The sequence below is a fragment of the Sparus aurata genome, chromosome 2 (genome assembly GCF_900880675.1).
Source record: "Sparus aurata chromosome 2, fSpaAur1.1, whole genome shotgun sequence".
NCBI classification, from domain to species: Eukaryota; Metazoa; Chordata; class Actinopteri; order Spariformes; family Sparidae; genus Sparus; species Sparus aurata.
The window spans coordinates 22333108-22347137 of NC_044188.1; the positions used below are offsets into that span (position 1 = coordinate 22333108).

At 41.3% G+C, this 14030-nt stretch overlaps 1 protein-coding gene across 2 annotated transcripts; it reads left to right on the forward strand.

The window, feature by feature from the left end:
* The first annotated feature begins 4758 nt into the window (after positions 1-4758).
* LOC115596727 (uncharacterized) lies at positions 4759-10189 on the forward strand. Of its 2 annotated transcripts, none has more exons than XM_030442118.1 (7): positions 4759-5041; positions 5814-5943; positions 7741-7834; positions 8305-8438; positions 8612-8733; positions 9210-9407; positions 9736-10189. In XM_030442118.1, exons 1-7 carry the CDS (start codon positions 5031-5033, stop codon positions 9851-9853), a joined length of 807 nt encoding a protein of 268 aa, XP_030297978.1. In that variant the 5' UTR covers positions 4759-5030; the 3' UTR covers positions 9854-10189. The 2 variants fall into 2 exon arrangements, with proteins under 2 accessions (XP_030297978.1, XP_030297968.1); XM_030442108.1 differs by having other exon boundaries at positions 4763-5041; positions 8591-8733.
* The last annotated feature ends 3841 nt before the right edge of the window (positions 10190-14030 follow it).

Genomic DNA, 14030 nt, shown 5'->3' on the forward strand with positions numbered 1-14030 from the left:
TATGTGGAGGTTGTCTTTATCTGGTTGAATGCGTTTTATTAATGTAAGCTGTGTCCAGTTTATAATGGCTGTCCACAGCATTTTAGATGTCATTAACACTTCCTATCCCTAAAATAAGTGATCGTCAGAAAAATCCAAACCCAAATAGACATTGAAAGAGTTCAAAGTCATCTTTGACATCACTTCTTATAAATGTTCATTGAAAATCTCCCCTATTATTTAACATGCTCCACTGAAGTCGAACCACTTCCTGGCTGACCCTGAGGTATAACCTGAGCCAGCGTTGAGGTCAAACTTCTGTCAGCAGCTCTTTCACACTGTTCCCTGCCCTGACAGCTATCTCAGGCCTCTGGGGACACCGACGAGCCACTCACAACTAAGTTTAGACTAAAGAAATGCCACTCAATTGAGTTTACTGTGAAAAGTGTCCACTTGTTTACTTGCATATGTAGGTCATGCAGAGGCCGCGGTATAAAATCCAGACTGTCACAACCAGTTAAAACTTATTGCAGTGCGTTTAGATTAAATACTGCCATCAAATGAAACCTTTAAACTTGCAAACTGGTTCAGTTTTATTTAAAAAATTAAGTTTCTGCTAGCATTATTGACGAAGGTGGGACCCACTGTAGAAATACAGCATAATGGATCTTTACAATGTCTGAGTCACAGTGTGGCAGGTACTTTTTATAGCTGAATGTGCAGCTGTCGGCCTTTTGGGGAGGATGCATCCCTGAGCTCTGCCTTCTGCAGGCTGCCCATGAAATGAGTGTTGACTGGACCACTCTCAATGAGACTCACTGTGGGATGACGCATCAAGTCGGTAGTCTCTCCTAGTCAACATCTACACTTGAAAGATGGTTTGTTTTCCTTTCTTTTTACACCCAACAGCCTCTGAATTAAGGACACAAGGTGCTGCAAAATTTAAACCTCACTGGATATTGAAGTGTTACGTGAGGACAGCCAAATCCTCACATGCTCTCACTAATGAAAATTTGCTGGCACAGCACACCTCATAAAAAGCTCATGCACGACACTTTTGACGACAAGTAATTCCTTTCTTGTCGTATTGTGAAGCCCATCAGTGCTGCGAGGTGACCCTTGTCCTGAGCCTTCTTGTCCAGGAGGAAAGCCTGCACGCTCTGGATAATTCCAAGGAGGCTGACCTCCAGTTTCTGCCTCATCCAGTCCAAAGACTGAACCTCCAGTGGCAGCATAAAACCCACACGGCATTGCGCACTGCGAGTAGTGAGGATAAGCCTATTAACGCGCACAAAATACAATGTTAATCAGGACACACTGATGCAAGAGCGCCCCCCTCACATACAGGATGGACCGCCAGCCGCTCACGTCTATTTGAAGTACTCCCAATGTGTCTCCTAGCAGGCCTTTCACACGAGAAGATGCTGCTTCTTGGCATGGACCAGACTGACTGTTACGGTTGAACAGCCAACCATAGGGCAGAAGTTGGCCGTTCTACCGTAACTCAGCTTTCCAGGGCAGACAATGTCCTGCCAAAGCATCTTGGAGCGGTTTCAGACCTGTGGCATCACCTAGCTACCACACACACACACACACACACACACACACACAAGGAAACAGATCATATCACTCAGCAAGGCAAGGATATACTGTGACCAAGGACAAATGAGAGCTGCAGGTGGAGGAATCGACCCTTCAGGGGAAAATAAGAGTCAGTATGTTCATGATGTACTATGAATTCTTTCTGTAGAGGAAATATTCTGTCCTGGTGCATCTCATGGGTAATCAAAGTCACTTTTTTAGAGCAGGACCGTTTTACATTCCCCAATAGCAGGCAGTAAACTGGACTAAACTTTAACCTAAAAATCACAGTATTAACAAATATGATGTATTGGTTTTAAAAAGACTATAAACATCAGATTTAGTAGTAGGATGTTTTCAATGTACTTCAATGAACCATCCTTTAATAACTCTTTTGAGCACATACTCAACATTAAAGGAAAAATTGCTCCAAACAAAATGACATTCCCATCACAACCAACACACCTATTCTTGTATGTGCGTCATTAGCACACTGATGATAAAATATTAAGAGATGAACCTTAATAATTACATCCCCAACAGATGTTCCCTGCCATTATATGAGCGTTTGTGCGGGGCGATGAAAACAAAGACTACAATAAACACAGAAAAAGCTGCTTTGAAGTGTCAACTGCCTTCCCCTATCTCCAGCTGACGGTTTAGGAACACCAATTATCTGCGATACGATTGTCACGCAAGATGAAACAGATTGTAAAAGAACAAAACAAGTGAGATGAACAGCAAAAACACTATAGTTTACCACCGCAAATGATAACTCTGTCTTCAAATAACCAACAAAGACAACAGAGACAAGTCAGTACAAAGTCAGAGGGAATCATTTTCCACGCTCCCCTGCAGTACCAGCGGTTTTCATTTACCTCCATGAAATATCTAATAGCTTTTTCATCTCTTCGGTGTGCACGCTGTGTTTCAGTGCTGCAATATCTTTAAACACAACGAGCTGCATTGTTGAGCAACGACAGCCCAAGGGTGTAGCGAGTTATAATCTAAATTACTTTCACCAGCTGGTATGATAGCTGTGCCTTGTGTCTTCATTGTGCGCCACTGACAATCGAAATCAACCTCATCCCTCGTCCTCCTCCGTGACACCATCCACACAGACAGAGACGGCGACGATGAGGTGGGGGGGTTTATCCAAACCTGTCCTTATAGTTACAGTTTCTGGTTGTACATTCATCATTCAGAGGCAGAAAGTAACTAGACACATTTACAGTCATTCAATTTTGAAAGTAAGTGGTATTCTAGTTTTGATGGTTTTATGCCACTTCGTTAATCTGGAATCTAAGGAAGCCCGTTTCTCCCAGTGATACGAAATTGATGAAAACTTAGCTTTGATTAAAATAATACCCCCCTGATAAATCCTAATATTGCGTTAAAAAGTTTAACTTGCAGAAATTACCTTTCATAGGCGTGTCATTTCTTAGCAAATAGAATTTGATATACAAAACATGTAAGCTCATAGAAGGTGATGCATTGTATTATTCTGCACTATAATTAGTACTACACTACACACTACTAATAGTATGCCTTAAACAGTGACTTGAACTATCCTAATTACATGTAAACGTTCCATCTAATTCTATCAAGTAAATTCAAACTAAATAGTGATAATAATTACTTGATTACTTAATTAAATACACTTGTTAAGTGTATCAAATTTACTCACACTTACACAACATGATGAGAAAACTTAAGGGGGTTAAAGGGGTACTATGCAGTTTTTGGGAAGAAATACAAGCTCAGAATTTTTGATATATGCAATATTAATGAGGTTTTAGCAGTCCAATTGTTTGAGACTTGCTATCTTTCTTTGTTTGGGGCTGATTTTGCAAAATCCCTCAAGACTGATTGCAGGAAATTCAGCTCACCTGTGTGCAGGTGGGGAGACTGACTCCTGGAGTGGAAGCAGCATGGGTCATTTCCCTCCCAGCCAATCATTGTGTGATGACACCTTTTTTGTAAAGGCTTGAGAGAGGTGGGAAATGGCACACCGGCGGCTCTAATCTGTCCCTGACCCATTGAGAACCTCATTCCCCCCTTAGATTGTCAGCCAGCAACTCTGGTCTGTTGAGGCCCTATTGGGTTTTCTTGGCTGCCCCCACATCATTTGTAGTGAGGAAACCGTGTTTATTTGGGAACCCCTTAAAATCCAAGCCCCTATACACCTTCCGTTTGACATTTCATTTCCCTGGGCCTTGTAGGAAGCATTTGTTTTTCATACCCGGAATAGGCATTTGTTTGTTGGGCATTTCCCCTAGATTTTCATGTTTTTTGTTTATATTTTCATGTAGGTTGTTCTGGCCTGTAAGCAATTTACTGCCAGTACCACCACATAATAAAATGTATTCACACTGACTCAACATGATCGGAAAACGTTGCATTAAACGTGATAATTTACATTGAACTAGAATACATTTGATGGATAATGTATACGCAAATGTTTAAAGTGTACATGGACCAGCTATACGATTAGAGTAGTGCTTAATGCATCAATGCATCAGTAAGCTACTCTGCAAAGGACAATTTTACACTTTCAGTGGAGCCACTTTAATGCATCTTGCACCTCTCTACTTTACTTGAATAAAATGTAAATTTGGGTGTTGTTGTGTTGTGTAGTGTTTGCATTATGTTTTTATCTGAATAAGAATAATAGATAGATAGATAGATAGATAGATAGATAGATAGATAGATAGATAGATAGATAGATAGATATACTTTATTGATCCCAAGCTGGGAAATTACGGTGTAGCAGCAGCATTACACAGAGACAATAACAACACAATGAAATATGAGGAATGTGACTCCCTTATTCTTACCTTTTTGTGTTTTTTTTTCTTCCTTTCAGTGTGGCCCAGGGTAAGGGTTAGTCCACACCATCAGTTCTATTGTCATTTAGTCATTGTTTTCCTATTTGTGTTGTCCATAAAAGACACTTTTACTACACTAATGTTATGCTACATTTAATTGGCTAACTTTAAAATCAATACATTTCTAGACCCCAGTTATCCCAGGGACCAGACAACAAACAGGAGAGGATGGAGAGAGAAACACAGTGACACTGTAAACATGACAGATTTATTATATGGACAGTCCTAAAGACCCGCCCCTACTCTGCCTCTGATTGGCTCTGACGTTCAAACTTTTTTTTACCATGTAACCAACCACTTGATCAAGACTAGAACACTAACCAATCACAGGCAGAGTAGGGCGGGTCTTCGCTGGATGCGGGTGCTGAAAGAAAAAAAACAAAAACTCAAGCGTCTTACCTGCAGCAGCAGTGGGTCCTGACCGGTGTCGAGCCAACAAAGAGGACGGTAAACTTTCTCTCGGTGAATACCAACAAACCCAGCGGGCTCCATGGGTCACAGCTGCAGCGTTACAGGGCCAAACCGAGCCGTTCACAGGGCGTTCAAGAAGGCCAGGGCAATTTCTCACACGCCGATTGGGACATGTCAGAAAGGTAAACTGTCATATCGTATTCAGTGATGTTGTGTTGTTTGCCAGTTTAATTATCATGTACGAGAGACGTCTCAGGACAGTTTTACTTGTCTTTATATTTTACGAGGCAACTTTCTTAGCTAGCATAGAACTCCAGCACAACGGAAAAATAAAATACTGAACAGTTTTTGATGCTTTTGAATTATTTCAAGAGACTCGAGATTCGAGACCGTGTCGCTATTTTATTTGTCTTTTATTAGCTTATAATTATGTTTGCATTGTGTGCTCTGGTTTCCAAAGAGCCCGCTGTTAACGTTACTTTGAGCTAAAACAAAAACTCGCCTCTGTATCCTCAGATATGTAAGATGGCTACCGTCAGGTCAAGCTAACTTAAATTAACAACCTTTACAGTTGCATTTCAAATTACACTAATACATGTCAAACCATTTTATGGTGGTATAGAAGCATAGCAAATCGTTACTAGACCAGCAGTATCAACAGAGGACTCAGTGTCCAGTTATCTGCTGCATGCAGTGGCTATTATAAGCTAATAGCACCTGCTCAGGTGTCCGCTGCTGCCATGGCAACGGGTGCTAATCTGCATTGTCAGGCCCAGTTCACTGAAACCCTACCCACTCGGCCGGTGGTCAGGGTTTCACACACACCAGGGCTTACATTACGAAAAAGACAGCTCCCCTTCAGGGTCAGGGACCAAAGATGTGACAGTGTCCTGGGTGAACCTAAACTATATCTCTTCTTCTTCTTTCTCCTCTCTTTGTTTCCTTGTCTCTCAGTTCTTCAGGTGTGAACACTCTCAGCGGCAGTTTTCCCAAATCCCACTCGTCCCAGTACTCTGACCCCGGGGTCGCACGCACACCTCTCTCTGTGGACCACAGTCCTGATTCTGGACTAGTATCTACACCTGTGAGTGGCACATTGTGCACACACACACCCACACACACACCCACACACACACACTACTGTGACTCCTCCATCTGCTTACCTCTTATGTGTCCTCCCCTTTTTTTCTCATCATCCTTCCATCTTCCAATCCTCCCATTTCAGCCGGCTTCCGTCTGTGAACTGAACCTGATATTCTCAGTCTGTTTTCCGTGCTATTTATTTTATCCCTCAGGCCACTGGCCTCTTGCCTAGATCACTGTGCAGATTGCAGAATGATTTTTCACCCTCTTGACTATTTGAATAAGGGAAGATGAAAAATGGCTTCTTACCTAATCCTCCCTGTGTTCCATGCACTGTTTCTTTCTTAAAAATATTCTACATACTCATGACTCTGCAAGGTGCGAGGCTTAAAATCCAGCTGCAAAAATCATCATTGCAGAGTACAAAATGCTGAGTGAACTGAACATGTGCATTTGGTGTTCTAGTGTAAAATAAATCGAGGCAGGATATTTTACAGTTTAACAATAAAATGTATTGCCCAAAATTACATCAGTGCACTGAAACAATCTTCACAGGGAATTTAATAATTATAAATTTCCCCAAGCACTTTTTAAGCAAGTTTTCATATCAGTACACATCGGATAACATGATACAGATACATCTGTGAGAGGCAAGCATCAGCCAATCATATTGGTCGGGCTTTGAATTATTTGCAGATTCTTCTGGTTTGAGCTATCTGCATATTTGACTTGTTAAACCACTTTTCGTGTGGATTGGAGAGTTTATATCAGTCTGTCAAGTAGTATTTTATTATTTATCTGCTGTGTTTTTCGTATGATGTGTACAGGTCACCTGGGGTAGTTTTGCAACTATCAAGTCCACAACAAGGGGTCGTCAAGTAAAGTGGGGTCTAGAGTAACAGGGGGAGGTGTCAAGTTACAAAGACCAAGTAACGGTGACCAAGATGCATGCAAGGGGGTTTAAAAGGTCAAGTCAGGAGAAGAAGTGGAAGTGATGGAACTGCATCCCACTGGAGAACAGAAAATTGCAATCCATCACGGTGCCTTGCATTGCTATTTTGCTGGGAACTGCTGGAACAGAAGACACACGAGCTAAAAGATGAAATATTTCATTGTTAAAGAGTAGATTCACATGCGCGTCTATGCACTCAGCTGTTTGACTGTCCACACTGATATACTTCAGCCGGTCTAAACATCTGTATGGTCAGAAATATTTGTGAAGGGACATAAGTATAGAGGAACGCAATAAGGGATGGAGTATTGGTGAGGAAGAAGGAGGCTGATAATAAAACATAAGTGGGTCTTCACATCACCCTGTTAACACACATAGCAGTATAGGTTAATGGTCTTAGAAATTACCCATTGATTTTTGCAACATACTAACTGCACACTGAGGCATTACAGTTTATATTTCACTAATGGGATGCTAAGCTTCAGTGCGTCTCCTGTTCTCCCATATATACTCTGGTTTTGTCCGCCATGATGAAATTGTAGTGTGACTGTGTTGAATTTCAGCAGACTTGAATCTGAATATCTGTGAGTGCATTTTGATTAAACCTAGGGGAAGAATATAACTCATCACTGGTGTCTTCAGCGTCATACTGAATGTGCCAATATATCGATATCACATTGTCATTGTGATATGAGACAGTGTTTTAAGCCCATGTATAAACATACTGACCACATATTTGTGGTGCATGATATTACAGCCTCTAATGATTAGATTTTAATGAAAGTGGGTAGATTGATGCATCGCACCCTCATTTCTCATCCTGTTCCCTTCTTCTTTTTCGGTCAGCTTCCATCGAGTCGGTTCCGGTTTGTGTCCTGGCATCGCCTGGAGCAGTGTGAAGTCACAGGTGACCAGCTGACCTGCCCCAGGGTCAGAGAAGGTCTGGACCGCCACTGCTGTGGCCTTTACACTCTGATAGAAATACATGCAGCCATAGTGGAAGTACTGGATGGAATATGTGATGAGAACTCCCTGTTTTCATGCACTGTGACTTCTTAGTTTGAGAGAATTCCTTCAGTTTAGGTTTGTAGGTCGTAAAAAAGAAACGGAATCTTACAACCAGCCAGCGGAAAGTAAGATTTAATGTTTTTGCTACAGTGACCTGCATTACTAGAGCTGAATTTTAAATTATTTGAGCACTCAAAGAACAACATCTCAACTGAAAAAGAAGCAATTCAAGCTGTTGCATCTCTCATCTCAGTCTCATTTAATTCTGCAGACCAAGACATAGTACTGTGACAAAGAATCAGAACTGCAAGCGGGATTAGGAATCTTTTTTTATTTTGACTTGATGGATGATGATGTGAACATTGTTATAGTCTTTTTTGTTTTGACAATGTCATCAAAAAGGGCCATCAGAAGGGGAACTGTTTCAAAGAGAGGGGGATGTCATCTGTTTGGAGAGGGGGAGAAGAGGGAGGAGGAGAGAGGAGGAAGGACAGAGGTGGGAGGAGAGACTGCAAGAGAACTGGGAAAACTGTCTGGTAAGTCAGCAAACATTCGGAGTATGTTTAATGTTCAAAATAAACAGTGCATGAGAAGACTGAAGACAGAAATTTGGGGAGGGATTGAGGGAGGTAAAAAGAGGGAGGGGAAGGAGGAGGAGCCTGATGATTCTCCCCCCGTCTCCTCTCAGGAGTTAAATCTGTCCTACCAGGACTTGGGCGACCCCTTTCAGCAAGAGAATTTCCTCCGGATCCTCCGCCGGTTGATCCGTGTTGAGAAACTACAACTGGTCGACAATTCCCTCACCAACTTGAGTTCTGTACGTCTGCCAAGGTATGAACCACACTACCCAGAATACACCACAACTCCATCACCTGTACAGCAATCTGAACTCCCAGTGCAGAGGTCTTGGATTCCTATTAGCTGCCATAGAGGGGTTGCACAGTATCAATTAATGAAAAATCTTTTTCCATGTGCCAGTCAACAATGTAAACAAAAGCTAAATTCTAAAAAAAAAACAGATGCAAAAAATAAAAACAAACAATACAGTACAAGAACTACTATAACAAAATTATATCTATGATGTTATGTTTTTAGCTTGTCTGCTCATAAATCTGTCAAGAAGTAAAGTCTCTGACGAAGGATATATATGTATTGTTGAGTATATTCTGTTCATGATACTGTGGCTCCCAGTATTCAACTGACTTTTTTTCTTCCCTTTATGTCTCCTTCATTCAATATGATGTTAGTATGGGTCACAACAACCCCAAAAACGAGATCTAAAGCATATTTGTGCTTCTTTCGGGCAGGTGCAGAATGCTAAACCTGCAGCGGAACCACCTGGTGTGTCTGCGTCAGCTGCCAAAGCTCCCAGCAGTGGAGCACCTCTGTCTGTCTGAGAATGCCATCAGCTCTCTCGGGGGACTGGGAGCTCTGGGGAACAGCCCGCTCCGCTCCCTCAACCTGACCCGCAACCCAGTGACCTTCACTCAGGACTACCGTGCACGGTGAGGAGACAAAGATTTAAAGGATACGTTTGCCCAGAAGTAGAAAGTCAGTCATTATCTAGCAAAACATTTTAAAACAAGTCCCCATCTACTTTAGTGGTTTTGTAGAATGCTGCAGATGTTTTGCTGTGAAGCAACAGAAATGTAACTTCACACAACTTTTGGGCATGAGCGTGCGACAATGGGTGAATTGTAATTTTTGGGAAGTCTCATCCTTTATTGAATCAAAGCAATGAACAGAGACAGTTAAAGTAACACATTAGGCAGGTTGATTTTTATTTTTTCTCTAATCTTTTCTCATTCCCTCTCTGCTTTTGCCTCGGTGCAGTGTTTTCCTCTGTTTGCCAAAGCTGGAGATCCTGGATGGAATCCCCAAGCTGCCAGAAGACTCTCTGCCCACCAGACTACAGTTCCCAGAAACCACCAGGATGTGCAACATTCTATGACGTTCTTCCATGGATGTGTACGGGGTCAGTTCTCCCATTCCTACAGCACTTGAACAGATGACAAGACTTCAGCAAAGCACTCATCAGCAAACTTTGAAGTTACAGACTCATCTACACATATCGTGTCACAACAGTTGCCGAAACACACTTTTTAGACCACTCTTTGTCACAGCAAATGTGGTAATGTGCTCTAAAGCCATGCAAAATGCTCAAAATGCTTTTTTTATGTAGTACCAATTGTATATAGATTGATATTACATAGATTGATACACTTGTGAGATTTTTTTAATATATCATATACAAATGTTTTCATAATAAATTGAAAATACCATCAGATTTGTATTCGGTCTTGAACTGAATGTGTTGCAGCACAGAGATGTATATCGAGTGCTCATGACGAACTTTGGCTGTGATGGAGTGAGAGAGAGGGAAGGCTCATCAGATGCTGCATGACTCATCTCTACCAGCTCGACATTTCTCAGGGCTTTGCCTGGCCAACACACTCATACTCTGTCTGCTACAACGGGAGAATTTTTTATTTTAGATACAACTACAGAAACACGATCGCAGCCAACTGAAATGCAGCGTCTCGTACGGATTCCCAAGTTTTTAATGCGTCTTCAGTGTCCATCTGTAATATGTGAGAAGAGGAACAGGACATCCGCTTTTTGAGGCTTATCAAACATTTAGTGTCCAGACTCCCCGGGATAATGGCCTCTTGTGTACCTCTGACTGACTGGGTAATGACCCGTGAGCCTCATGCACACACACACAAAAACATGTACACAAAGAGTAATCCTGCAAAGGCAGCCTGCAAAGTTACACCGGCAGGATTTAATCCCACTAAAAGTGTGCACTCTTGGTACAGTTAAGTACTTTGGATAAAAAAATAAAGCTAATGGCATCCGTACTCAGTGATGGAATATAATTAAGTTCATTTACTCAAGTGTTGTACTTGTGTATATTTTGATGTACTTGTCTTTTACTTGTGTATTGAAGGAGAAATGTCAAACTCTTTACTCCCCTACTTAAGTTACTAGTTACTTTGTAGATTGCATCAGAGCCGAAGCAGGACATTTGATTTATTCAATCGGCAATCAGATGGAAAAAAAAACCACAACAGATTCCGATAATCAGGAACAATCTGTCAAACCATAATATAGAGTATATACATGTAAACATATGTAAACACAGGTAATTACAGGTAATACGTAAATGTATTGGAATACATTTTTGAATAGTCACCTTGCATGTAAACAAATGTTATCATGTATTACTTTCTTTTGCTTGTAATTTTGATACTTAAGTACATTTACTCCAGAAAGATTCTTTGGCAGTGCAATCGTTGCCTCCAAAATTAAGTAAAGTATAAAGCAACAGAAAATGGAAATACTCAAGTAAAGTACAAGCGTATGTATTTAGTGCAGTACTTGAGTAAATGTAGAGTTACATTCCATCACTGAGTTAGGATGTCATTTGCTATATTCGTTTATCAAAAGCACTTGAGAGAAAGTCTGAAAGTAATATTTCAACACATCTTTATTTTTACTCGAGTATGACTCAGTACTTTTTACAACACTCATACATGAATTAGTGTTGAAGAGGTGACACTTGATTTATCCATCCGTCGCAGCACTGTGTACTTTGTTGTGGTGTCATTTTCAGTCTGCGCCTGAAACATAAACACACTTTGTTATCTGACACTGCACAAGTATGAATACTGCATACATGCATATACACAAGTCTCGAGCACAGGAGCAGCGCTTGCCTCCTCTTCCCTCACAGTAATGCGGAGAGAAACACATATTTAAGCAGCCGGTATCTCTCTCTAACAAGCATACAGCCAGGCACAAACTACCAGTTACACGCCTCATTGGGATTCGTTTAAGTGTGGTAGATTGTTGGTGCAATTGCGTGCGGCGAAGACGGAGATAGAAAACTAAGTGTGCAGCCCGAGAGTGAGAGATGGTTACTGCTGCAGAGAGGGAGAGATGGTGTAATGAGCTCGCTGGATCCTTGTGTGCACTGCAAACAGGATCCAGGTCAAGAAGAAAGGGCTCCAAGTGATGGTTTCAACATGCTGTCAATTATCTGTGCAGCCCATTCCGACGCTGTGATCTCTTCCAATGTGGTTGTAAAATAGGAGAGGAGTTTGAGTTGATACCCCCCCCCCCAAAAAAAAGAAAATGTGGGTGGAAGGAGGAAAAAAAAAAAACGCCTTTTCATAGCTTGCAGCTTCAGCTTTCAAGTAAATCTTGCATTGGCGTTAAATGGGAGATTTTAGAATTGGGTGGCAGTCGTGTGGGCACGCATCTCAAGATAGACGCGGGCTCTAGGCATCGACACGTTGGAATTATTCATGCCTGGTAATTCAGCCATGAAATGATGACTGAGAGGAGCGCAGGAATGTGAGGACTGTGGAGGAGTTCTCATCTCTGCCGTTGCTCGTCACTGTGAACACGTGCGTGCGTCTCCCCGTGGCCTGCTATTAGCACAGTAATGAGACACCTGTTACTCTCGTACTCCTGCAGCATCCCACGGTCCCTCTTGGGAGATCAACAATCGCACAGCAGCGGAGGGGTGAGAGCAGGAGAGAGAGAGAGAGAGAAGAAGAAAAAAAAACGAGAGGCAGAGAGGGAGAAATCACAGGGACGGTGACAGGAAGTGAGAGGTAAGCGCGTAAATAGAGACCGGGAAGAGGAAGGATGATTTGATTGAGACTGTGCCGGGGACAAATGTTGTTCATTAGAGCTAATTGCCTTTCTCTGTCAACCGCCCCTCGTTTGATTTTAATTTCATCCTGATTTGTCGGTCCATTTCCCATGTGAGCGAGTTCCCGCGCAGTCTTCTAACCTCTCAGCTCCTAACCTGAGAGAAAAAAAAAAGGAGGTGAAGAGGAGGAACAGACCTGGCAGGATTTGTCCTGGAGAAGATGTGTGTCTCGCGGTGCAGACGTGATCGACTCGAGCGCCCCGTGATCTGTAAACTCGAGCATGAATATTTATGGTTTCCTTTTCCTCCTGCTTGATACATATTTATGATCATCTTGTCACTCTTTGAAAATAGACTCGACAGAGGAATGTGAGTTGAGAGTATGCGCGTCTTTCCATTTTATCAGTCACGTCAGGCGACAGGACAACAACAGCAGCGGAGCATCCCAAACAACTTCCCCCCCGGATGCTTCACGGGATCTCCAGTTGCTCTCCGGCAAAATGCAGATTCGGTATTTATACATTATACATATTTATGATCACTAGGAAGCTAAATAGTTGCCTGCGATTATTGTTGTAGCATCGTGTGTTGAAGATTCGGGGGATTGACACGTCTTCACCTATCAAGGGAGACAAGGGCAGGCCGAACACTCTTTAATTTAGATCTTATTACAGTTTCAGAATTTTTTTTTTTTTACAATTTCTCTCTTCTTTCAAAGCTTTTGATCTTGATCTTATGTTTTTTAGTTTCATGCAACTTTTTTTGCTATTACAGATATTTTTTCAGTTTAAACGGCTTCATTTTGATTCACAATAAGTTCGCCTGTTTTGTTCTCGATGAATTGATCCATCATTTTTTTTCTTTAAAATGTCAGATACATACTTAGAAACATTGAGTCTAGATTTGTGTACGATCAGACATCACGATCATCCTAACATCTAAAAGGTGAAACCAGAGAAAGATTGCCATTATTTAATCGCAAAATTGCTCAAAACATCGATTATCAAAAAAGTTGGAAATTAATTTTCTGTTTATCCACAAGTTGATTAATGGTTGGTTAATGGTTTCAGATTATGTACCCAGGGTGTAATTTCCCCGTGGCAAAATAGCATTGTTTAGCAACTATACTGTCCCACCAGACTAACACTGTAATGAATCTAAATGTTCCAAAAAAATTCCTTTTGCCTCTAGTAACCAAGTCCTTGATTTTCATCAAGTCTGTTTTAAAAGAAATAATCAAAAGTTGGTATCACAAAGGAAAAGATCTTTTATTTTGCTTTAAACTTTTAAATGCCCAAATACTACATTTTATTTTTGTTTTTTGCAAGAATTGCTTGGACCGCAGTATCTTATATTCTTTCCTAAATGCCGAGGAAATAGTTATAGAGGAATAAATCAATTTTATAAAAAATTTAATTTTTTTATTTCTTCTTCTGAAGTTTTCTTACAGCTCATCTTAACAAAG